The sequence below is a fragment of the Macaca nemestrina genome, chromosome 4 (assembly GCF_043159975.1).
Source record: "Macaca nemestrina isolate mMacNem1 chromosome 4, mMacNem.hap1, whole genome shotgun sequence".
Lineage (NCBI taxonomy): Eukaryota > Metazoa > Chordata > Mammalia > Primates > Cercopithecidae > Macaca > Macaca nemestrina.
Genome location: NC_092128.1, coordinates 60,322,040 through 60,348,030, shown reverse-complemented (window position 1 = coordinate 60,348,030; position 25,991 = coordinate 60,322,040). Strand labels below are relative to the sequence as shown.

At 37.2% G+C, this 25,991-nt stretch overlaps 1 protein-coding gene across 1 annotated transcript in view; it reads left to right on the top strand.

The window, feature by feature from the left end:
* Positions 1–8,526: 8,526 nt before the first annotated feature.
* Positions 8,527–25,991, top strand: part of LOC105475389 (semaphorin 3C) — a 179,233-nt gene continuing 161,768 nt past the window's right edge. The window contains exons 1-2 of the mRNA XM_011730598.2: positions 8,527–8,814; positions 10,808–10,948. Coding sequence (XP_011728900.1) covers positions 10,846–10,948 — 103 coding nt within the window. The 5' untranslated portion in view covers positions 8,527–8,814; positions 10,808–10,845. The remainder of the gene's footprint in view (positions 8,815–10,807; positions 10,949–25,991) is intronic.

Genomic DNA, 25,991 nt, shown 5'->3' with positions numbered 1-25,991 from the left:
TGATATAATAATAAAGTACTTAAGTACATTTATCATATAATGTTAAAGGACATAAATCCTATGGAGAGGCAATATATTGTGACCAAAGAGCTTATGCATATTTAAGAGACAAATTAAATGGAAGTCAAATAATGAAATATTTCTCAATAAAATATTGAAGAAAGTCTGTTGTACTTTGCAGAGCTTTCCAATGTGGTCCATGATACACAGAGAGACCGATGACAACATCAATAAATGGATACACAAATCTGATGTATACTATCAAAATCAAGATCATGACTTCAGTGTGCCTATGTTGTAATACTATCGAAATTTATTTTAATGTTTTTAATTAAACTTTATAGCATCAGAGTAAGAATCTGTTTTAAAAAAATTAAGAAGACACTTCTTCAAAAATAGAGGTGTGTGTATGGGCATGTGAGAGGCGGGATTTAAAAAGCCAGGAAGAGTAATAGTTTATTTTGAAAGAGGAAGTTCTCTAAATAAAATATTATCCTTGTAGTAACCATAAAGAAGATTTTCCTGGAGTTACAGGTACACATTTGTACTTTCTAAGGGACCAGTGATAAACATAGCCAACAATAGCACTCGACTATATGGCGACAGCGCAATACCTCCCAACAAGGTTTACTTTTGCAAAACTTACATTTTCTATGGTCGTGAAGGACAAATGCTTCTTCCTTCCTAGCTGATATGTGTTATCTGTAGATAAATATGTACAATAAACAACATATTCCTAAACCAATATGCTAATAATTATAAACATGTTAAATTAGTCTATTCATCATATCATTTTAAAACTGTTTAACTGGTATTACTTTTTTAGTTCCTTTCTCATTTAAACCATAGACATTTTCTGAAAATCTAGATATAATTTTTAAAATCTGAATGTATTACGGGAAGTTGCTAATTAAAGGAATCTTTCAGACGAAGAATCCTTTTGTAAAGCAAGTTTTAAAAGTCATGCTGTTATAAAGGCATTAGCTAACTCCAGATTCTTACATATGGATTATCTTAAATGATATCTACCTTTAAAATAAAGAAAAAACTTGAGATGGAAACTTACAGAATAGATGAAAATATAAAAATACAATTAGTAGATAATTTAGGTTTTAAAGAATTATGTTTTTGCTGCCTTAAATTAAGACTTTAGTAGAAGAAATCCAGAATGAAACAAACCTACAGTGAAACGAGAAAAAACAAATTTATATTGAATTTCTGTACTAGAAAACTTTTTTCCTTCCTATGCCAGGAATTGCTACTAGTTTCTTTGTAATCATATTTTCTTTTTATTTTTACTGTGATATGATTTTCAGGGAATCTTATTCTAATCTATTAACAGAAAATTAAAAACGTAATTTCTGATTCTTAATTTTTAAAACTTAAAAGAGAATTTAAGGCTGGGCACGGTGGCTGGTGCCTGTAATCTCAGAACTTTGGGAGGCATAGGCAAGAGGATTGCTCGAGCCCAGCAGGAGTTGGACAACAGCCTGAGCTACATGAGGAAACGCTGTCTCTACAAAAAATAGCCGGGCATGGTTGTGCATGCCTATAGTCCTAGCTACTCGGGAGGCTAAGGTGGGAGAATTGCTCGAGCCCTGAAGGTTGAGGCTGCAGTTAAGTTAGCGATGATCATACCAGTGTCCTCCAGCCTGGGCGAGACCGTCTCAAAAAAAAAAAAAAAAAAGAATTTATCCAAACCACCTGTTACTGTGGCACCTGATTATCAAGAATCAAACCAATTCAAATGTTCCCAAAGTATTTACAGATTCAAAATCAAATTTTACTATGGTCTAAAGGGGATAATACAAACATAATTACCTTTGGAGTAAAATTATGAACCTTGGAAAGTGATTACTTAAGAATCCTGTAAGAAATCACATGTGTTGAAATACCACAGTCTCAGTGACAATAAGATATTTTATTTAGGTCTTCAAGGTCTTCAAATCATCATTAAAAGAAAAGATCAGTTTAATTAATTGATCAGCCATTTATTCAGCTGTCACCATGTGCCAAGACTTGGCTTTAGCTGGCTACAAAATGTCTACAATTCCTGTGTCCTACTCTGGAGCTGTTGAGAGTCAATGGAGAAAATTTTCACATAATTGTAACATTAAATGATATAGCCAAAAAACTTAAGAGAATACAAAAGTGAGGGAGGTGTTCACACACATTGTAGTATTTAACTAACACGTTATAGCTTTTAACCAATAAACCTAAAGGTAGTTGCTTTAATTTTCATTTTACAAATAACAACACTAGAAGTGGAAATTGAACAATACCCAAAATATAGTTAGTAAGTTAGGAATTGGTGATTTACATGTAAATTTATTTGACATCAAAATTGATATAGTTACAACTCTATATATGCCATCTAGGACTTGATTAATTTTGTTTAGGATTAAAGAAAAGGATTATACTATAGAGGGGATGTATTAAAGACAGAGGAGCATTTGCAAAGCCACGGAAGTGTGAGGAGGAATAGTGTAGTCAAACAACGGTCAGGTAAAGACATCAGATACATACAGAATTTAAGGTGCCAGGAGAAGGAATGAGCGAGAAGGGGTGAAGAATTAACCTTGACCCAAGCAGTGGAAAGATACTGTATAAGCCATGGAAATAAGCTGCAACTTTATCCTTCAGTACATGAACAAAAGACTTCAGTAACCCTGGTGACAATTTGCAAACAGGTAACCTGTGACTTTTAATTTTAAAATTACACTTGATATTGATGAACTTCCTGTTAGGCTTGAATCCACTGTGCAAATTTGTTTCTGGGTTTTCATTTACTGTGTTTACGTGAGTAACAAACTAGATATTTAAAGAGAATAGATTTAATTTATATAACTATACATGTACTTGGATGGGTAATAAAATAATTCATATGATTTTCTGTTTTAGAATGTGTAATCATTTATGTGGTCAATTTGCTGTTGATTCCCTCTTTGTTTCTACCCATATTCCTTGAACTCCTTCTCCATTTATCTGCCAGGGCTGTTCATTAATCATCTTGGTTCTTGGTATTCTAAACGATACTAAGGAGAATTAGACATTGTTTCTGCTCTCAAGCTGTCTGCAATTTTAGTGAAGGTACAATGTCTGCATTTATCATTCAAATCTGAACTGTAATGTGATAAACATCCAACTAAAACAGAAAACCTTCTTCAGGACCGAAAGAGCCTAGGAGGAAAGTGAAAGTCTCCACTCCCATTTCTTATTTATCGAGCTTTTTATTAGAAGTGTTTGCCAAGAGGTGGTAGAAAGCAGGAAACACATGGACTGTGGGACAGGCAGACCTGAATTTATTGCCTAGGGACGAAAGTAGGGGAAGGCACCTCAGATTTCTGACTGGCTTTCTTGTTTGCATGATGGAGGTACTTACATCTTCTTTTTTTAGGGCTGTTATGGAGATTGAAAGAAATAGACTTCCTCAAATGTCTATTAATAATGCATGCCCTCTAAATCATGTTGCTCCTTCTGGTACTCCGCTGGTCTAAAGTTCAATGAGTCCATTGCAGTGGACAAAACTGATCAAGGAAAAATATTTAATTGAAATATATTCCAAGAGCTTTATATCTTAAAGTATGTCATATTTGTTGAATAATGAAAATTGTATCTCCTTCTTTAAAGTTGTTAAATGCCACAAATGATGAGAACACATGGACACATAGAGGGGAACAACAGATGCTGGGGCCTATCAGAGAGTGGAAGATGGTAGGAGGGAGAGGATCAGGAAAAACAACTAACGGATACTAACCTTAATACTTAGCTGATGAAATAACCTGTACAACAAAAATCCCCTAACATAAATTTACCTATATAACAAACCTGCACATGTACCCCTGAACTTAAAAGCAAAAAAAAAATTTCAAAGCCTCATGACGAAAAATAAATCAAATAAACTGAATAAGTGGTTGATTCTTTGCAAATTTCCTACACAGCCCCCTCTACCTCTTGGAACTCACTGGTAGACAGCAGGGTTTCTCATGGGACTTTCATTATGAGAATGCATCTGCTAGGATATGAAAGTTCTTTGCACAATTTAATATTCCACTTTCTAGTCAACCATTTAAAGTCCAAGAAGAGGATAACAATAGTAAAATTTGAAGATTACATGGAAAGGCCCTTGCCCATTTCGAAGGGCTGTAGATGGGAGTCAATTAGCCATAACTGACAGTCCTGCATTCATTGCTCCAGCTGGTTATTTTTTTTGAGCCTCATTACATGCATCTGACAATAAGAGGCACTTATACAGGCCTCTCATGGCTCTCCTGTGAGAACAGATATGGGAAGTGGTTTTGTACTTCCAGGTGTAGAGACAGAGAGCTTGGGATCCAATATGATTCATAAAAGCTGTTGGCTTTCCTCAAGACATGACTGTGGATGTATGTGCATATATTCAACTAGCCAACATTATTTATTAAGTAATTGTGGGATTCTCTGCAACCGCAGTTGTATATAGTTAATCTCAAATACATATACTCTGTCTTCACTGAGGCTTCACATGAAATACTCCAAGAAGGACAAAACAAATAGAAAATTTACATTTTGTCCTAGTGATGAAAATGTGAACTATCATAACTCTTTTACAACCTTTGTCATGCACACATGACATTTTTGTACTAAAGAAGTAAATTCACTAAGGGATTCTTACTACTGAAATTCTTTACTATTCTACCTTATACGTGCAATATTATAATATATAAACATTAGAGACAATATGCTCTTATTTTGGTTGAGTTGGGAAATATTGCGCTTTATATATTTGATATGTTTAAAGAAATATTGAGGACTTAAACTTTGAACTTTGAAATAGCTTATACACTCACCTCATTTAAAATTATAAATGTAAAACAGAGTGAACCGTGAAACCTTTCTAGCCAATTTTCCTCTCTAGAGAAAACCACTGTTGCCAGTTTATTTTGTTTAATGTCAAGAACCCTACAATTTGAGAAGCATAGAGTAGTACATATCAACAGAGAAAAAACAGTCAGCAATATAGATTAGCAATGGATTAAGAATGAAAATAGAGATACACTCATCCTATTGAAAAATTAGAAATGATTTGATAGAGGAAATATTAAAGCCTAGTTGCTGTGCAGGTAGCAGCTTCACACACACAGATTTCTAGACCAGACCTGTTTGACCGGCTTGGTCTCAGAGCTGCTAATGTAACCCAAGGAGACATAAGGCTAATGTAAATAAAGTAAGTTACCATTGGAAGTTCAGACTTTCCAAAGATATAGTTCAGGAAACTTAAAAAGATGGCATATGTAAGTTGAGTAAAGGAGAAAGACAGGGAAGTAGAAAAGAGGAGAAAAAAGTTCAGCAAAAAAGGTAAGAGAAAGCTATTGAAACTTATTGAAAAACATGAGACATTAAGGCAATCATGCTTGAGTTTCTCTTCCTATTCTAATATTTACTATCCATTTGACTTTGGGCAAACTTTCAGCGTTCTCTCATGGAAAATTGTAACTTCATTAAAGAATGCTATGCAGATAATAAGCAAAGTACCTGGCAAATACACGATCTATTTTCTATTATAAATATCAGTTATGACTAAATAATAAGACAATTTTTAACCTCTGAAGGATTCATATTCTCTGGTTAGGGTAGAGTTTATTTACATGACTCATCTGTATCATAGGCAAAAATCTGTTTTCTTTAAATTTGAAATAAGATAATGTATAGCTGCAGAAACTCCTGAAGAAAAGTATGTAACTCAAAATCGGTGCTAGAGTTTTAAGTTAAATAGTATTCCTCAGGACCATCAAAAACATAAAATATTAAAAATATGCCCACTACAGCTTGGCAGGCAGAGACACTTCAGTGTGTAAGATACTGCACCATTTCTAAAACATCTTAATAAAAGTGATCCTAAGTATTTTAGTTTGGCTGTTTGTCTAAAACATTTTGCTGGGTGCAAACATTGTAATTAGTGCTCTCTAAATTTAGTTGCGCCATTACTCCTGTAGATCCATTTAGTGTTCCCCTTACCAAAAACACCGTTCTCAATTAGCTGTTGTTTTCCACTTGTAAGGACAGTCAAAGCTGACGTCTTAAAAAAGTGGCAGTGCCCAGCAATGTTTCTTAGGCACGTCTTTTTTTGTCAAGGTGTTTTAAGCAGTGTGGGGAAATGTGGGCAGAGATTAATCTTAGGGGCTTCTAGTACCACTGTTAAAATTCCATTCTGTGGCCTAAGTCTCTGGCCAGCATGAGCACTGTGTCCTTGTGCTTGAATCTATCTTGGCTAAAGCCTATCAGTATTTTTATGATTCATTTTGAGGTGTGGCCAACTGTAAACGTCTCAGAGCTAAGCAAATACCATTAAATCCCAGGAGCACATTGAAAAGAGGTTTATTTGGGCAACATTGAGGGAATTTCGGCACAAATTTCATGGACTGTGATTTAAATCTAAGCTATTTGTCAAGGCCTCCAAACCCCTGAATGTGTAACAGATTGAGCTAATTCATTAGTGTTTGTAAATTGAGTTTGGAATTAACCTCCTTTGTAAACACACCGTATGTGATGTATTTCATCTTGCAACTCTTTATCGTGGTCTTCTCAAACTTAAAATGTATAAACAAATTCCATCTTACGTGAATGTGTTGATCAGTTTCTAGCAGCTCATTTCTAAATTAATAATTACACAATGTAATCCCCATGTTCGTCTAATGATTTATTCTTCTCCCTGCTTAATATGTAAATGCCAAATGAGATATCAGTAGGAGGATAATAGTGCAGAGCATATAACCTGGATCTTACTGAGTTTCAGAAGTATTTCAGAGAAGCACTCATAGTGCTTATTCACATTGACATCTGGATTTTAATACTGGAAGTTTTTGGGGGGGTTAAATTCCTTATTACAAATTTATGTCAAGGATCTTCTCACACATCATCACAAAAAAATAATTTTAACTGTTACTATACTAAGTTTTTGAAGTTTGGAGATAATATTGGCCCCGGAATAGTATTTTTGAACTGTTAAATTTGCATTATTTGACTTGATCCCTTCGTTTCTTGACTATGCAGCATGAGTCTGAGACACGTTTATGTTTACTGAACACAAGAGGTGGGCCCTAGACACGTAAAGACGCGTCTCGCTCACGTCTTCCTCCTACCTGAGATTTCATTCGACTTTCCCACCAAGTAATGATTTTGCACCCTCAGAGGTGTTTTCTATGATACAGTTTATAAGAATTTCATGATTCTGTTTCATTATGTGAAGAAAATTGTCAGGTATAAGGTGGAGAAATTACACTCTACGTTCCTTCTGTAGAGTGACATCTGCTGGGCTGTGGGTCACAGTGATTTTAAGCAAGTGCCTGCTTGTTTTATGGGGATCAAAGCTCATTTCTTCCGATGTTTAAACATCTAGTTTATTGTGGTCCGAAGAAGTAATTTTCACTTAAACATCAAAGTCTGTTCCAGAGTTTAACGAGTGTACCTGAAACTAATGCTGGAAATATACCTCTGATATATTTCTGTTAGATGTGTGGTTATGGCAATCTGTTGACATAACTCAGAACAGCCTCTCAACATAGAATTGTGAAATAATTTCATCGTGTAATTAGGTTTGGGAGTATGGTGGGGGGAAACGTACTGGGTATGAGTCAATGTGGAGGGGTCAGCAGAATTACTGCCTTCAGGGCACTAAGGAAACTCAATAGGAAACAATACACATTAAAAGGATACACTTGCGCAACAAGATGGTCGTTTATCTTGACCTGTTTCAGAAAATACTCGGCAGAGGCCAGGCACGGTGGCTCACGCCTGTAATCCTAGCACTCTGGGAGGCCCAGGAGGGCGGATCACTAGGTCAAGAGATCCAGACCATCCTGGTCAACATGGTGAAACCCCGTCTCTACTAAAAACACAAAAATTAGCTGGGCGTGGTGGTGGGAGCCTGTAGTCCCAGCTATTCGGGAGGCTGAGGCAGGAGAATCGCTTGAACCCGGGGAGGCGGAGGTTACAGTGTGCCGTGATCACGCCACTGCACTCCAGCCTGGTGACAGAGCGAGACTCCGTCTCTACAAAAACAACAACAACAAAACAACAACAAAAAAAACACGCAGCAGAATAAGGACAAAACTCACGTCCTTTTAAAAACGCATCTCTTTGCCTTAAAAGGCTGCAGTGATCCTTCCTTGGCAAAAAAATAAAAAAAATAAAAAAACCACAACTGCTTTGCACTTTGATATTTACGGCCAGGCAAAGCCTGTGTGAGTCTTCCAAGAGCCGCCGGCAACAAAAAGCGTAGAGCGCAGCCTGTAAGTTGCTCACTCCGCCGCGGACTGCGAAAGGAGCAGAGTTTCGGGGCTAGGGCACAGCCTGCGGCCGCGCATTCTTGCGTCTGGCTAGCCGCGGGCTCTAAGGGTCTGCTCCGCCCGGCCCGCCCCCGCGGCTCCTTGCCACGCTCTCGCGGGCGCGCTAGGGGTGGGGCCTCGCGGCCGGCGAAGATGCGGCCGGGGCTGCGCGGCGGTGATGCGAGCCTGCTGGGCGGCGCGCCGGGGCAGCTGGAGCCGCGCGCCGCGGCGCTGTAATCGGACACCAAGAGCGCTCGCCCCCGGCGTCCGGCCACTTTCCATTCACTCCGAGGTGCTTGATTGAGCGACGCGGAGAAGAGCTCCGGGTGCCGCGGCACTGCAGCGCTGAGATTCCTTTACAAAGAAACTCAGAGGACCGGGAAGAAAGAATTTCACCTTTGGGACGTGCTAGAAAATAAGGTCGTTTGGGAAAAGGACTGGAGACACAAGCGGATCCAACCCCGGTAGCAAATTGATGACTTTTCCGTGCTGATTTCTTCCAACCTCGGTAAGCTAAATTGGTCGTTTTCCGCATTACAAATTTAGCAAAGTATAACTTTTTTGGCCTGCATATTGACTTTTCATACATTAGTGTGCTCAAGCCTGGACATTTTCTTAAGAGCACACGCGGTTTGTCAGGGAAGCTTTCCCCTTACTGAGAGTCCAGCTCGAGTTGTTTCTTTAGGCGGTGACACCTGCGGAGAGTTTCAAGTTGAGTATTACAGTGCCTTCCAAGGCAAAATTGCTCCAGAGGCTTATAAGAGAATTCTTTTCTTATGTGTTACTAGTTTGCGGTCAGCAGAAGCGAAAACACCAAGAGGAACGTCTGTGTCTGAGTTAAATGGAAGAACTTGTAAGATACTGTTGGGGAGGCGGGGGCATATTTAAGACACTTGGCTTTTGGTCTCTCACTCCTCATCACTAGGTAGGATGTAAATCAAATTGCCCTGTAGACTATGTTTCACCTGCCATTGTGTCTCCAGTATTCTTTGCAAATGGTTGTATATGTACCTTTGGGAGAAACATGTAAGATACCAATATGCAAAAAAAAAAAAAAATGTTTAATATCAGCTTGCTCAGTAAACATAACAAAGGTTAGGCGTATTAATAGCTTTTTTCTTTTGGCTTTAACTATAAAGTCAACAGACCCAAGGGGGCAAATTACTAAGGGAAAGTCACCCATAAAATCAGTTTTCTTCTAAGTTAATTTAGGGATGACAGGGTGAAGAGGTTGTAGAAGCAGGAAGAAACTGTTTCTTTTGAAAATTACCAACACAAACATCTCTAGAGTTTCCTCCATCTGTGTGGTAAAAGAAGCGTACAATTTCATTTCTAACTCTTATATGCACCACCTAGGAAATCTACTTACAATTTTTCTTTAAAATTGCGTATTCCGTTTAATTCTTCCTTGTATTCTGTATTAATGAAGCGGTCTTTTTCAGTTGTTAGTGGCTTTTACAAAGAAATTAATAATTTTGACTATGAAATTTTAATTTGAAAGCCAAATAATGAAGATCAGCATTGTTGTAACCTGTAAAAATAAATTTCTTTATTGGACTGTTGGGTCATTTTATTGTATAATTATGGTAGAAGCAAAATGATTGTGTTTCTTTGATGCTCCTGAGTTTATTTTACATGATGTAGCCACTAGAGCTCCTGTAGGTTTATGGTAACACATTATCTGGTGGCCTTGGGATTTGGATATTAGTTAATAGCATGTACCAATTTTATATCTATAGTTTCAAGCAGTGACACCTGTCTCTTTGATTTATCTTTGAGAAGTTTGAAAGCCCACTTTCTGGTGGATTTATTTAAAATATGCATTGGTGGATATATGGCTCACTGGATTGCTCACCGCTAGGTTTGAATTTGGCACAAGTCGGTGGTTACCTCATCTGCATCATTTAACAGCTGCCTGTTGGTCATCTGGATAAAATGGCAGATAACTGATTCCAGTGACTTTGGTGATCAAGGATTGAGCACACATAGATTTATGTAAGGAAACACCATTTCAGAGACAATTACTCCAAAAGAGCTAATGACTATAGAAGAGTGAGTAGGTACACATGAATGCTCATATGAGATTTTGCTACTGCTATTACATTAGTTGGGGAAAGAGTTCTCATCCAGTCATAGTCTATTAGCACAATGCTATTCAAGTCTTTTTAATGTGATGGATTTCTAGAGAGAAGACCCGTTAAAATATTGGGCTTTCCTTTGGGTATCAGTGTTTTTCCTCGCTGCTTTGTTCTGTTTTGATGGTAGCATCAGTTTACTCGAAGACTAAGGTTTCTCTTGTTGGAAAGACTTCCCCACACAAATGAATGAAATCCACATTTTCACGTCTGAGAAGCAAAGACAGAGCACCTCCTACTGTTGGCATTACTGTAAAAGTTCAGATGGTTCTTTTGTGAATAGGGTGTTTTGTCTAGATTGCTGTTTTTTTCCTACTCCTAAAATGTGAAATGAGATATAACAAACCTGTTATCTCTCTCTTAAAGGTATTTTCCCTTGGAGATTAACTTGCATATCTGAAGAAATGGCATTCCGGAAAATTTGCGTGTTGGTTGGAGTATTTATTTGTTCTGTCTTTGTAAAAGGATCTTCCCAGCCCCAAGCAAGAGTTTATTTAACATTTGATGGTAAGAGAGTTGATAAACACTCTGGGAAAAAATGTTATTTTAAGTTTTGTTTTCTTCCTTATCCAGATTCAAAAATTAAGAGTATAAAATATTACTGGATATTAATTTTAAAAATATTTTGAGCTGCTTTTTGGAGGACAGTAGCTATTTTAAATGATTGGTTAATAGACAAAAACCCTCTGTTGGATCTGAGGCAATATTTATGAAAATGCTTATAGTATATGTTGCTTTTTATAAAATAATTCTTCTGTGCTTGCCTGTGTACTCATGGGGGAGATGGGCACGAGCTCAAAGCCTAGCATCTTTGATCTTACTGTTCACCTGGTAATGTTAAGAAATTGCCCCTTTGTGCTAATCCTGAGCAGCAGAAAGAGCTATGCGGGTTCAATTACTAAAAAATTCTCCCAATTAATTTTTTGGGCATTAGTCTCAAAACTGGTTACTCCGTGTGTTGTTCTAATGGTGTTTCTTCTTTTTCCACAAGGATTTCCTGAGATTGGCATAGTTGGCCCCTAATTAATTTAAAAGGACCTAAAAGAATAATTGGAAATATGCTTTTGATTGTTGTTGTATACAAATGTCCTCAGAAGCTTAGGGAAATGGGTGTGATTTCAGATTTTCACATACATAAAAGGTGCAAGGTCTTTTGCGGGAATGGTTTGCATGAGCTTTAATGTATATAGTTCAAAGGACTTACAGATGAATGAATTTGGTTAGTCAAGTAACCCATACTAATTGGACAGATGGAGCAAGACATGGATGAGGAACACCATCCTGCCAATCAAGGTCATTTATAATTTTATTACCTCTTTCAACTCTGCATAAACTTTAGTGTCATTTCAAATATTTTTCTTTCATTTGATAAACAATATACTCTCAGACCTTCCTATAGCAGGGTGTCTCTGATACTCTTTGTGGTTTCAAATTCCTTTTTTTTTTTTTTTTTTTTGAGACAGAGTCTCACTCTGTCACCAGGCCAGAGTGTAGTGGCATGATCTTGGCTCACTGCAATCTCCACCTCCCAGGTTCAAGCCATTCTCCTTCCTCAGCCTCCCCAGTAGCTGGGATTACAGGCGTGTGCCACCACACCGAGCTAATTTTTGTATTTTTAGTAGAGACGGCGTTTCGCCATGTTGGCCAGGATGGTCTCGACCTCCTGACCTTGTGATCCGCCTGCCTCGACCTCCCAAAGTGCTGAGATTACAGGTGTGAACCACCACGCCCGGCCTCAAATTTCAAATAGCAGAATGACTGACACTTACCAGTCAAATGGCTGTCTTTTTCTTTCTTTTTAAGTCACCAGTGCTTTCCCCACAGTTGTCATAAGCACCAAAGGAGCCATATTTGGAACTTAGAATGTGTGAGCTTCTAATTGCTTCCTTAGCCTCCATGCCAGGCATTTCCCCTTAAAACCCATAGCTATGCAGTTAAGTTGTGAAGAATGGAAAGACAGACCCTTTGAAGTATCCTTTTTAGCCCCTTAATTGCTTAAGCATCTTATGTACTACCCACACTTTCTCTCCCAAATTGAGAACTATGAAATACCTTTTCAAATAAAAGAGAAAGGGCATTAAGAAGTAGTGCAATTTCCCCTCTATTTTCTATATTTTTCCTAGTGTATATAGAGATGGAGTGATCTAATAGAGGTCTCTACCTGCTCTCTTTTCCATTACATGAAAATTAATCCAAACTAATGTAAATATTAACAAAAAGGATGTCACTAGAGATAATGAACCAATTCTGCATTTGAAAAGGAAATTAGAATTCTTATTTTACAGAAGGAAATTACATAGTATAATCTTTTAGAACCAAACTTCAGAACTGTGTAAGACAGTGACAGCTCTGCTATACGGTGACTAGAAGTAATGATGAGATTTAAAAAAAATATGCGTAATATTTTAAATGCTCTCAAACCCAAAACAGATTCTTGCAGAATAAGACTTGCCTTAACTTGAAACTTATGTAGAATATGACATGTGAGTTGTTGATCTCAAAGTTCTATAATTCCTGATATTTTGTTCTTCTCAAGTGTATTACTGGTACTCTTAGGAAGTGAGAGAAAAACAGAGCAAATAATGAGAGAGAGAAAATCACTTATTTTGAATACTGTTTAAAAGAGATGTATCAACAGTAAAAATACATCTAATAAAATTCCACAATTTCTAGCTCAATAATTTTAAACATTCCTACAATGAACTACATAGGCAAGGTATATGAAAAGTATCAGGCAAAAATAGTTGTCAAAATGTACAAATTTTAAACCTTGGTACAATATAGTTTTCTTAGGAGATTTCACAGTGTACCTGCTTGACATGCCTGCTCCAAATTTATTATTATTTCAAGTTTCTTGTTAGTGAAATGATGACTCATCTTATTGTACCAGGTAGGTTTTTAAGTTTCCTCCAAAGTAGTTTATTCTCAACATCAAAATATAGAGCTTTGTATGAGGTTAACGTATTTAAGAATGTATATTTAAATACTTATGACATATACTTTTACTTCATATTTCTAAATTTCTATTACTGTTTTCCAATAAAAAAATCAGCAACTGAAAGGTGTTTTGCGGAAATTCAGATAGTTTCAAGTTGTATCAGACACAGGTCATGTTTTATATCTCTAAGTACCTTTAGATTCTCTCGTAATTACTTTACCTACTGGCTCTTTTGTCTTGAATTCTTCTCCATCACTATAACTTGGTCCTCTGCCTGTCTCTCTCTGGGTGGAACCTGAGAAGAAACCACTCAGTCTTGTGTTACTTCAGGTGCCATAAGCATCATAGTCAATTTTAAGGTGTGTAGAACCATGAGTCTCTTCTCCCATTCATGTTCCATCCCTTTTTCTTGTGGTGAAATAATGGAGTGATAACATTTGTAAAACAGTGATTTACAGATTCGCCTTCCCTGTTGATCTAGGGCAAGGTCAACCAGATGGTCAGCAGTCCTGTGGGAGAGTGTACTTCAGATGTTATTAATTAGTTACATTTGTGCTACTAAAATCTTCTGTGTTGAGACCTGTGACTTCTAATAGATATTTTCTTTTGTAATTTGTCTAACTCTTATTTTATGCCAAATAGCTTTGCAAATGAATATGAGGTTCACACAAATGCTTTTAGTATAAGTTTTTCCTTAGTTAAGATTGGCCAATCTTCCAGCCCATCGCTGATTTTCACATTTGCGTATGCATGACAATGGTTTAAAAACAGAAAACTGACTGTGAGTTTTGAATTGGAAATAGGTATTTTATGAGTAAGTACTAGACTTGCATAGGATTACCTTTCTTTTCTTTCTTTCTCTTTCTTTCTTTCTTTCTTTCTTTCTTTCTTTCTTTCTTTCTTTCTTTCTTTCTTTCTTTCTCTCTTTCTCTCTCTTTCTCTCTCTTTCTCTCTCTCTCTCTCTCTCTCTTTCTCTCTCTCTTTCTCTCTTTCTTTCTTATTTTTTTTTTGAGACAGAGTCTCACTCTGTCTCCCAGGCTGGAGTCCAATGGGGAGATCTTGGCTGACTGCTACCTCCACCTCCCGGGTTCAAGCAATTCTCCTGCCTCAGCCTCCCGAGTCGCTGGGATTACAGGTGTGCAACACCATGGCTGGCTAATTTTTGTACTTTTAGTACAGACTGGATTTCACCATGTTGGCCCCGGCTGGTCTTGAACTCCTGACCTGAGGTGATCCGCTTGTCTCAGCCTCCCCAAGTGTTGGGATTACGGGTGTGAGCCACTGCGCCTGGCCCTGTTTTTTTTTTTTTTTTTTTTTTTTTTTTAATTTATTTACTTAGTGATTCATTTTCCCTTTTGTCTATGCTGAATTTTTACTAATAAAGCTGCCAAGTCTCCAGGTCTTTGATAGTATATAAATGAAAGACTATGGAGTTGTATAAAACATCTTTTAAAATCCCCTTCAACAAATAACCCCTGTGAACTAATGAACTAAGCCCCAAAGCTGATGAATTGTTATTGGACCATAAACTCAAAATATTAAATTGCCTCTTTATGAGCTCTAGTAGCATTGGCATTACAAGGCACATTTGTTGTAGTAGTTTGTGTTGTGGTTGCCCAAGAAATGCAAAGAAAAACAATTGTTCCTGATTTCTCCGTTAATCTTGGAAGATGCTTACTCTGGCTGTATTGAATCTTCTCGGTTTGTGTTACTAAGAAATATTTAGTTCTCAGCTGTGTGTTACAGCATTTTCCTTCTTTTGTTTTTTTTTTGGAGACGGAGTCTCGCACTGTTGCCCAGGCTGGAGTGCAGTGGCGTGATCTCGGCTCACTGCAAGCTCTGCCTCCTGTTCACGCCATTCTCCTGCCTCAGCCTCCCAAGTAGCTGGGACTACAGGCGCCCGCCACCACGTCTGGCTAATTTTTTGTATTTTGAATAGAGATGGGGTTTCACCATATTAGCCAGGATGGTCTCGATCTCCTGACCTCGTGATCCGCCCGCCTCAGCCTCCCTAAGTACTGGGATTACAGGCATAAGCCACTGCGCCCGGCCGTGGCATTTTCTTTTAAGTCGTCTTATGATGGTTTCAATTAAATGTCACTGAAATATCTTGAAGCACGCATGAGTGTTTTAGTAAACCCAAACTCAAGGGGTGCCCTGTGAATAAAAAGTTCCCTCTACTCTTCCCCTTGTGAGAGTTTAGTTGCACTCAGCAAAGGATTGATGAATTCATGTGTGAGTTGGACATTACCTAAATCATAAGAGTCTAGAATAGAGTAACACTAAATTTGTCAAGCAGCAAAATAAAAACTGTTATAAAATACAGTTGCAGTGGAAGATGAGAAAAATTGCTGAGAAATATAGCCTCATATGTCTATTTTCCCCTGTAATATGTATTGATATAGGGCTCTGGTAATCAAAATAAAACAAAAACTCTAGTAGAGTTGAATTGGAAGGAGGAAATTTTATTTCAGGTATTGCAAAGAATGTCTCTTGAAAATATTAGGATAAAATGTGTTACATTGATATGCTGTGGATTTCTCCTAGAAAAAATTTTTAGAAAAATGTGTAAGCCTATATTTTCCTGTTTTAAAAAGGTAATTACTGTTCCAGGTGAGTTTCATCAGATTCTGTTACCAATAAATGATGTTATGTGTTAAGCCATTCAGAGGAACAAAGTTCCTACAATTGGGAGCAAAGAAGGAATGCTTTAGTGTTCTGAAATTAGAAGAGTGAGCTTGAGTGTTATGTTAATCAGTCAACAGCCAAAGTGGTTGCATTAAAAAAAAAAAATGTGGCCCAGCGCGGGGTTCACGCCTGTAATCCCAGCATTTTGGGAGGCCGAGGCAGGCGGATCACAAGGTCAGGAGATCGAGACCATCCTGGCTAATACAGTGAAACCCCATCTCTACTCAGAATACAAAAAATTAGCTGGGCGTGGTGGCCGGCGCCTATAGTCCCAGCTACTTGGGAAGCTGAGGCAGGAGAATGGTGTGAACCCGGGAGGTGGAGCTTGCAGTGAGTGGAGATCGCGCCACTGCGCTCCAGCCTGAGTGAGAGGGCGAGACTCCGTCTCAAAAAAAAAAAAAAAGTGTTCTACTCTGTGGATTAACCATAGACATGCCTACTACATTGAACTCTTTATCAAATGAAGATGGTGCAGGTGATCCTAGATAGCTTATTTTAAATTTGTTCACATGTTGATCATATATGTTGATATGTTCACATATATTCATAAAACAATGTTACATAGCCTTTATTTGCAATTTTGATTCGGAAAGTATATCTAGAACCAAAGTTATACATTTTCACATTCTTCCTAGGTGTATACTACTTTTTGTCTTCTTTGTTTCTAAAATAGTTTTGGTAATTAAACACTAACATTAATACTGACTTTGTGACAGCCATTTCTGTAGCTGCCGTGAGAATTAGTTTTAAGATCCACAAAGATCACAATGAAAGGAAAAAGGAAAAGAATGTTTTCTCAGTAAGGTATGCTGTAAACATATCATGTTAAGTGTATCATGCTAGAATTTTACATTTCTCTTAGAACATCAGACCTGCCTGAAAATGAAAGAAAATTCATTCTCTATACCATCCCAAATTCCTCATTTAATTTATGATTCATCAAGGCGAAGATGAGGGGAATTACCTCACTGGAACATGTTTATTTTGTTGCTGTAACTGAGATCTCCCTTTGTGTCTATGCGAGCAAATCAGTGCTTAGATGGATAACTGTAGAAAAAAATTATTATTCACTCTCCTCATTTCACTGTGAAATTTATCAGGGTGTATCTCCATAAATTCACTATACCTTGCACTGTCTTTTAAAACAAAATATTCAGATGTTCTTTTTCAGGGATATCATTCATTGCATTAAAAAATAGCACTGAGACACTCAATTTTTTCATTTCATAAACGTCTTTTATATAACAAGATACAAAAAAACTATCACTTTGGTTTTAGTTCCATTACTGTTTTAAAAAAAAGAACAAACATTGGGAAATAGAGCTCTGAGCTTTGGGCAAATTCAGCACTCTTTTGCCTTTTCCATTTTCATTTATATATTACTGAAGACTTCTGTTGTTAAGGAAAACACATTCAAAAGCAAGGAACAGAAAGGTAAGATGTTTTCTAGCTCAGAGTATGAGTTGGCAAGAAGGGCACGTGGAAGGCAGAACTAAGTGCTGAGCCATGTGCTATTTTAGGGTAGCACTAGCCATGAAACAATTTGCTGAGCTGTAAATGATGGCAAGTATGTTCTACATTTTAACTTGCAGTCTTTTCAGAAACAGTCATTTCAACCCATCCTCCTTATCCAGTGAGAATGAGCTGTCTTTAAGCTCTCAGTAGAGAGATGTTATTTCTGCAGAGTGCTTTTTACTTTTCAAAGAATTCCCATATTATTTAATTTATTGTAGAAAGTCTGAAGTAGATTGGCATGGAGGCTAAAGCTCTTGGTTAAGGTTCTACAGCTTGATGGTGGCATTGACAAGACTAGAAGACAAAATGGTATAAGAAGAGAAAAATTAATTATGAGCAGTGCTTGTATAGAATCAGAGACACCCTGCAAATGTATATTACAGAATCTGCAGAAATGCAAGGCTATTAACATGAATATTAACAAACTTGCTTCATGCTATTTCTGCCCCGAGTATGTACAGCACTGTAGCTTTAACATACCTTACATTTTTAATTAAGGGCTGATTTTCAGCAATAATCTGAGGATCATTATATAGCAGACTTTAAATCTGCTCAACACCATATTTTAAGTGCCTCTTAATTCTCTTTGCAAAGATTGAGGCAATAATAGGTAAGAATAATTTATATTTTCATTTATCTCTAATTCATGCAAATTAATGAACATACTAGTCTTGTCTTGCTTTCCCCAAGTTACTGCTCTTGTAGTCAAGAGCTCGTTTGATGTGCTATGTACATCAAGATTCCATAGTCCCATTAGTCAATCCCTAGAATATTCCACTCTACTTATTTATGTATTGCCTTAGAGTGAAAAACCCATTAAAATAATCTTATGGTCTGGTTTGAACTGATGCCACTGAAAATGCTAAATATTCTTGCCTTACTCTAACGCTTGCTAGCATTTAAGATTCTTGATAATGAAAGTATAAAATATTCTACCTAATTAATTTCTAAATTACTACCTTAGTAAAACTATTTTCTGATAAAAATGATCAGGTACCAGACTTTGAATTTTGAATGCCAGATTGCTGTTATATTCAATCTTATTTGTAATATAATGGCTAATGTTAAGTCTCTAGTCTATATGGAATAGATAAACCCAGGGAGTTACAGCAATGTAATTTTACAGAAGATTTCTGTTCCTCAGAGAAGGGAGACAGACTGTTGATCCAGCAAAAAGAAAACCTTAACTCTATGTAGCATTAATAGCTCTAAAGAAGCAACTTCTAAATTATTTTAGGAAAAAACTTATTTCCTTATAGATTTTGACTTTCTACAGATAGAATTAATTATAGAGAGAGAATATATATCTGAGTAAAAATAAATGCCTAACTCCCTCTCTCACACACACACTCACATTGTCTATGAGTAAAATTACATAATATTTGAATACCGTTTTAGTCTTTCCTAAGTGTGTATTCTCTTGTATATTCATATAACAAAAACTATTAAGTCAGAAAAAAGCTGTTGTATTCCTGGTATCATTTTAAATGCATTATTTATATGTTTTCTTATTTTACGTTTATGAATAACCACAGATTTATAATTATATAATTGGATTGTTAGTTTGGTGAACACTCAATTACTTAAAACATTATTGTAACAGTTACGTAGTGACAGCTTTCAGTGCAAGCAAGCTGAGGACCAGGACAAGCAACTCTGGTGACTTACGAATTTGAACCCTGTCTCCCTCCCATTTGTCTGACAGCTAGTGATAGTGAGAACAAAATGAGTTATTGAATGGCAACCCGCAAAAAGGAAATAATCCATCCCTAGCACAGATAACAGGGTTGTAAAGGGAGTGAATGGGGCACATAATATGTAAAGGCATCAATAAGATAAATACCTAAATTTGCTCTCTACGCCTGCTTTTCTTTTTTCCAGCCAGCGAAGTCTTGCAACCCAAGTTGCTAGTGTTACTATAGTTAGCATCAGTTGCGGAAGAGTGAGCAGAATCTCAATTATAGCATATGAAATATAATCTTTAATTATGTGCTTCAGTTTCCCAAAATCCTCATTTCATAAAAGTTAAATTAGAAAAGACCTTTTCTCTTTTGTAAATAGACATAACTTTGTACAAACTGTGTTAAGTACACCAAGCTGGCACTTCATTCATCACTGAAATTTAATAATGAACACAACGGGTCTGAAGGTTTTAAGACAGCAGTAACAAAATTAGAAACTGAGAATAAGGGGAGTTGAACACCCTAGTGTTCTTGCTTGACCTTCCTTGTAATTGAGTCAAGTAGAAGTAATGTATATGATCACAGTTTATTTTAAATGATAGACTATTACATGTAAAAAGACAATTCCAATACAGCTATAATTCTTAACACAGGGATCTCTTGTTTAATGGAATTAGTGAGTAGTAGCAAAGTGGTTATAAAATTGGCTTGTATAAATATTATACAAATGATATTTTTCTGTTGAATTTAGTTACATAATTAGAGTCCATGTGTGTACAAACCATTCAGTAGCCTGAATTGAACAAATTTTAATAAAGGAACTTAACAGGATGATAAGGCATGTAGAAGTTTAGATACGGTATGGTGGATACTTTAGAGCCTTTTAAATAACATGTCTGCCCTTGTAGATAGATGTACACTAGCTATCATAACTCAAGCAAAAGAAAAACTTTATGACTTAAATTACCCCTTGATTTGAAAAGAATTATCAGATAATCTAATTTGTGTCAGTTGCCAGTCAGAGCCCTAAGTATTCTCTAAGCAACCTGGTTCTGTATTCACAACTAAACATTACATACTAATGATGCAGTTAATAGGAAGAGATTGGAGTCTCATTGCCATGATATAGGAATCTGACATTAAATAGAGCCACCGTTTATAGAAGCAATCTTTCTGGCATCAAAAGCCTCCAACTTTGTTGGTCCATCCAGCCAGATTGTGGCTCCATAAATCCAGGCTCAAGGGCTTTTTCCTTTCTCCTGAAGAGTAATGCCCAAAACATTCCAAGAGACCAGAACATTAAGCAGGAATAAAACAATGAGTGTATTATCATCACCAAAAGAGCATTTTGAATTTTATTAGAAGAAACCAATTAAGATGTTATTTTCGAGTAAAGGGCTTGGCATGGCTTCAGAAAGTTACTTTCCGGAGTCGGGCAGGGGTTTAGCTGGCACAGAGAGCGGATCTTTAGCTTAGAGTTTTGACAGCTTTAATGCACATGCAACTGGAATTTTTTTCTTTAAGCTGATTCTTTTAAAAGCCACACTTCCTGCCACTGTTTAACATAATTGCATCAATTCCATTTTCCATTAGTAGTCAAAACCTGCTGATATGACTGGAGTTTTAAAACCTTTGTGTAAAAATCTAATTATGTAAAATGTTTTCAGAGGGAACTGATAATGAATATGATCTATGCAGCTGTATTTTCTATTTTGATATCTAAAGTACAGTAAGGAAAGGATTCTTTATGCTAGTATTATAACCTTTGGTTATTCATTTAATTATATTGACAGCAGTGGTATAATCAAGTTTCTATTATAGAAGAAAAAATATTCAGTCAGCTTTACTTGGTGGAATAAAAAACAGCACATACCACTTGTCTACAGAATAATGAAATATTCTGGTTTTAGGTGAAAAGGAAATGCTTGCCTCTCCCCTTATTATATCTATAGTATTCCTGTCTGTTATAATGTTTTTATTTTCAACAGCTTGTCTGCATAGAATATTTTATAATGATCTACATTGGTATATTTCATCTTACATCTACCTTCTATTCTTCTGATATGTATTCAACACTTTTAATATGCATAATTATATGTAGACATTTCAGATACTACACTAGAGACTTAAAATATAAAATATGCTATCTAGCAATTGATCTCTTGCATTCGTTTTCCTTTCTTCCCTCTTTTTTTTTCTTTTCTTTTTCACTGACACGAGAAAAAGATGATCAAGTTTAGCCTGGAATTATTCATGAAATGGTAAAAGCTTCAGAGCCCAGGTGCTGATGGAATGTGTAGCAGGAATGTAGTTAAAGGTGGCCGAGAGTTAAGATGTGTCATTTATTTGTGCTATAGAGATGAAATTCAGTGCCATGAGCACTTAGATGAAATTACCTCTGCAATAACCATCTTCAGTTTCCAAATTTTACAATATTTGATAGTAAGACATAGTTTTAACCTTTTCTAATAATTGCTTCTGGGTAAAAAGAATATTAGATTTTTAATAACTAAAGATACATTTGCTGAGGTCCACTAATAGCACAGACGTTTTTCAAGATATGTACGTATCTGTATGAAGTTCCAGCAGTAGAAATTTTGTTCATCTTCCAGGGGAAGCGGGAAAATCTAGTTAGAATTGATTGTTGGTGAATTATGGATCGTTAAGAGAAAAAAAGCTTTTAGGCCCTTTTATAAAGATTGTTATGTCCATCTGTCTCTCCTTCCTTTGCTCTACTCACCCACCTTCCTTACAAAGAGGTTTTATTATTCAATTAAAAAAAAAACCCCAAATTACATTCAGTTCCATGACTCTTTTCCAGAGCCTACCTTGTACAATGCTGTGTGCTACATCTGTGGGTACAAAAAGAAGTGTGGCCTGAATTTGGTCCTCAGCAGCCATCTACTCTAGCAAGCAGGATACGCCAACCATGTAAATATTACACCAGGCAAACCCTGTTGCATACTATAAAAGAAGCATGGACACCTCACAGAAGGTGACATTTTAAAAACAAAAACTATCTTAAACTAGTTTAGAGCATCAGCTTTAAACTCATTGTAGCCGTTAATCATTTTGCTAGCAGGGATTAGCTTTATCATAGTTACAAACTGGATGGAGATGGGAATTGAGTTGGAATGCCCAGGATGAGCTTATTGCACTTAACTTATTGCAGGGGTCTCTGGGGCAAAATGCTTTTGCTGATTTTGTTTTCTTTACCTCCAAATTCCCAACAGTGCCTGTAACGGTGCAGAGTCATTATGACTGCCTGACTGATAACTGACAAACAGGCTGACTTCTAATTGTCAAATTAAATCCAAATGCCCAGAGCATTTAAGATCCTAAACTGTCTGTGGTGGTGGTAGGGGTCTCTCTTCTCTCTGTTCTCTCTCTCTCCGCCTCCCCCTCTGTTCCCTTCTCTCCCCCCTCTCTCCCTTGCTCTCCCTACCTCCTTTTCCCACCTCCCCCCCAAAAAATTGGCCATAATTGAGGGTTGCAGCAAAGGCATGAAGGAGGCTATTTTAAATATCAGAAGTTCAAGACAACGTTACCTCAAAAAATGTCTTTCTTGACAGATTTCATACCCAGAATTCAAAAGTTTTTTTTTTTTTTTCTCTGTGCTTTCATTTTTTATCAGCAGTTTGCCACCCTATTATGGGACCACAAGGCTTGAAGTTAGAAAATTAGCACTAAGATTCAGAAAATTCAGGAAAAAGAAACTGTAATTCTGAATTTTTGGAATGACTGGTAAGGTTAAACCTGAGATCGTAGAGCACTGATTCTCAACCTTGGCTATACATTATCTAGAAACTTTAAAAACTGCTGATGCCAAGGCCACACCCCAGACCAATTCAGTCAGTATCTCTAGGGATGACACTAGTGTTGTAAAACTGTCCCAGGTGACTCTTAACCTACTGCCATATTTAGAAACCACTTCTCCCAAGTCCCTAAAATGCAGTTTCTGTTACACAACATGAAAGTGTCAGGGAACTCCTTTTAACAATAAAAGAGAACACTATTCAATCTAGTGTTCTAGCAGTTTTCAGGCTACAGTCCTTACTAAAAGTTAAAGTTTAGCCCCTTTTCAACAATTGAGATTCTCAAAGCCAGATAAATCATCAGTGTAGTGGTAATGCAGTTTGAGTGTCTACAACCCATTAAGAGTGAACAAATACCCTTCACTTTTGTGTGGAATGTGAAGATCCATTTCAAAGCCATGATTTAGAAAACTGTTCTATTTGCTATATCCTTTATATTTTGAAGCATAGTGACATCTCTGTACGAATCTCAACAACCTGAAAAGGTATTAAGGCCAGGTGTGATGGCTCATGCCTATAATCCTAGCACTTTAGGGGGCTGAGGCGGGTGGATCACTTGAGGCCAGGAGTTCGAGACCAGCCTGGCCAGTTTGGTGAAACCTAGTCTCTACTAAAATTACAAAAATTAGCCAGGCATGGTGGTGCATGGCTGTAGTCCCGGCTACTGGAGAGGCCGAGGCGTGAGAATCACTCGAACATAGGTGATGGAGGTTGTAGTGAGCTGAGATCTTGGTACTGCACTCTAGCCTGGGCAACAGAGCATGACTCTGTCTCAAATAAAATAAAATTAAATACGCCTTTAGGTTACATCATCAGGCCTAACATATAGGGGGTTAAATACAGGTTTGTACAATAGATGCCCTCTGTGTCTAATGGTGGGATAGCAGACTTTCTAAAAGATGAAGAAGCTGTAGTGGTGGTAGGGGTGGGGGAATGGAAGTAGAAGATAGGGAGGGCTTCCTCTCACTCACAAAAATATGCCACTTATGGAAATGGGAACAGGTTCTGGCTCTTTATGTCTGTTTCTTTGTATATTATTTTTTCTAGCCTTTTAAATGATGTGTGATACATAGTGGATACTTAACACACTAATGTACTGCATAATGATGTTTCCATTGAGAAGGACCACATATATTATGGTAGTCCCACAAGATTTATTTTTAATTTTTTTTTGAGACAGAGTCTTGCTCTGTCGCCCAGGCTGGAGTACAGTGGCACGATCTCAGCTCACTGCAACCTCCACCTCCTGGGTTCAAGTGATTCTCCTGTCTCAGCCTCCTGAGTAGCTAGAAATGCAGGCATGTGCCACCATGCCTGGCTAGCGTTTGTATTTTTAGTAGAGACGGAGGTTTCACCATGTTGGCCAGGCTGGTCTTGAACTCCTGACCCCAGGTGATCTGCCTGCCTCGGCCTCCCAAAGTGCTGGGATTACAGGCATGAGTCACTACGCCTGGCCCCATAAGATTATTATACTATATTTTTATTGTACCTTTTGTATGTTTAGATATGTTTGGACACACAAATACCATTGTGTTAGGGTTACCTACAGTATTTTGTACGCTAACATGCTGTACAGGTTTGTAGCTAGGAGCAGTCCGCTATAGCATACAGCCTAGGTGTGTAGTAAGAGACAACACCTGGGTTGGTGTAACTTCAATATATGATGTTCAGACAATGACATAATTGCCTAATGAGGCACTTCTCGGAACATACCTTCGTTGTTAAGGGATGTGTGACTGTAAATACTTGCAAGTGAAAGAATGAATGAATTTTATCTGCCTTAGGAGTGGGGGCATAGGTAGAGCAGAAAGAACCAAAATAGTGGATCAAACCCTGTCAGGGCTCTCAGTTCCAGGATCATAAGGTGCCAGTAATTCAGAGGGCTTATGCTCTTACCGTTCTTCTTAGCACATAATCTTGGCTTAGGTCTCTGCCCTTTGTACTATAATCCTGCTGTTATCACGTAGGCAGAAAGCCATGGGCTAATGGCTGACACTTCTGTTTTGGTATACTTAAAAATACACAAAGAAAAGTATAAATACCCATGGGCCTCTAGAAATAAACGTGGGGTTTCATTGAGGAATATTGGAAACTTCACTGGAGCCTGGAAATGGGAACAAGACTGCCCCTGCTGTTATGAGTTACAAATCATATATTATTTTACTGTCATGTTGTATTATGATTACATGTGTTTTGGTTTTAGATGATTCAGTGATGTTAGCCTTGAGTAATTGGATAGTTAAAAAATTCGTTTGGACCATAGAAATTTATAGTTGTTTATGTGATCAATTTAATATTTGTGCTTTTTCAGGAATATAATTTTTCTTTAGTTATATGAGAGATTAACTTTGTTTTAATATGCACAGTTAGATGCTTTCATTAGCTTATAAACATAGCTACATATTTACAATTGAAAAAATTTGTAAGGAAAAAACTGTGTGATACGAGGTAGAAATAAGTCTTCTGGACAGGTCAATAATAAACAGAATACAAATTGAGTACTTAGGTCCTTTGAAAATTGTCAGTGTTGGCTAGAAAGGATATGTTATCTTTATTTGTTCTTGCTAAAACAACGTGAAGGCCAGGTGCAGTGGCTCACGCCTGTTATCCCAACATTTTGAGAGGCCAAGGTGGACAGATAGCTTGAGCCCAGGAGTTCAAGACCAGCCTAGAACATAGTGAAACCCTTTCTCTACAAAACATGCAGAAACTACCTGAGTGCAGTGGTGCACACCTGTAGTCCCAACTACTCAGGAAGCTGAGGTAGGAGAATCACTTGAACCTGTGAGGTCAAGAGGGCAGTGAGCTGTGATAGCATCACTGCACTCCAGCCTGGGTGACAGTGAGACAGTCTCAAAAACAACAACAAAAAACCCCAAACAACATGAATTGAAAAACTTTACATGGCGTTT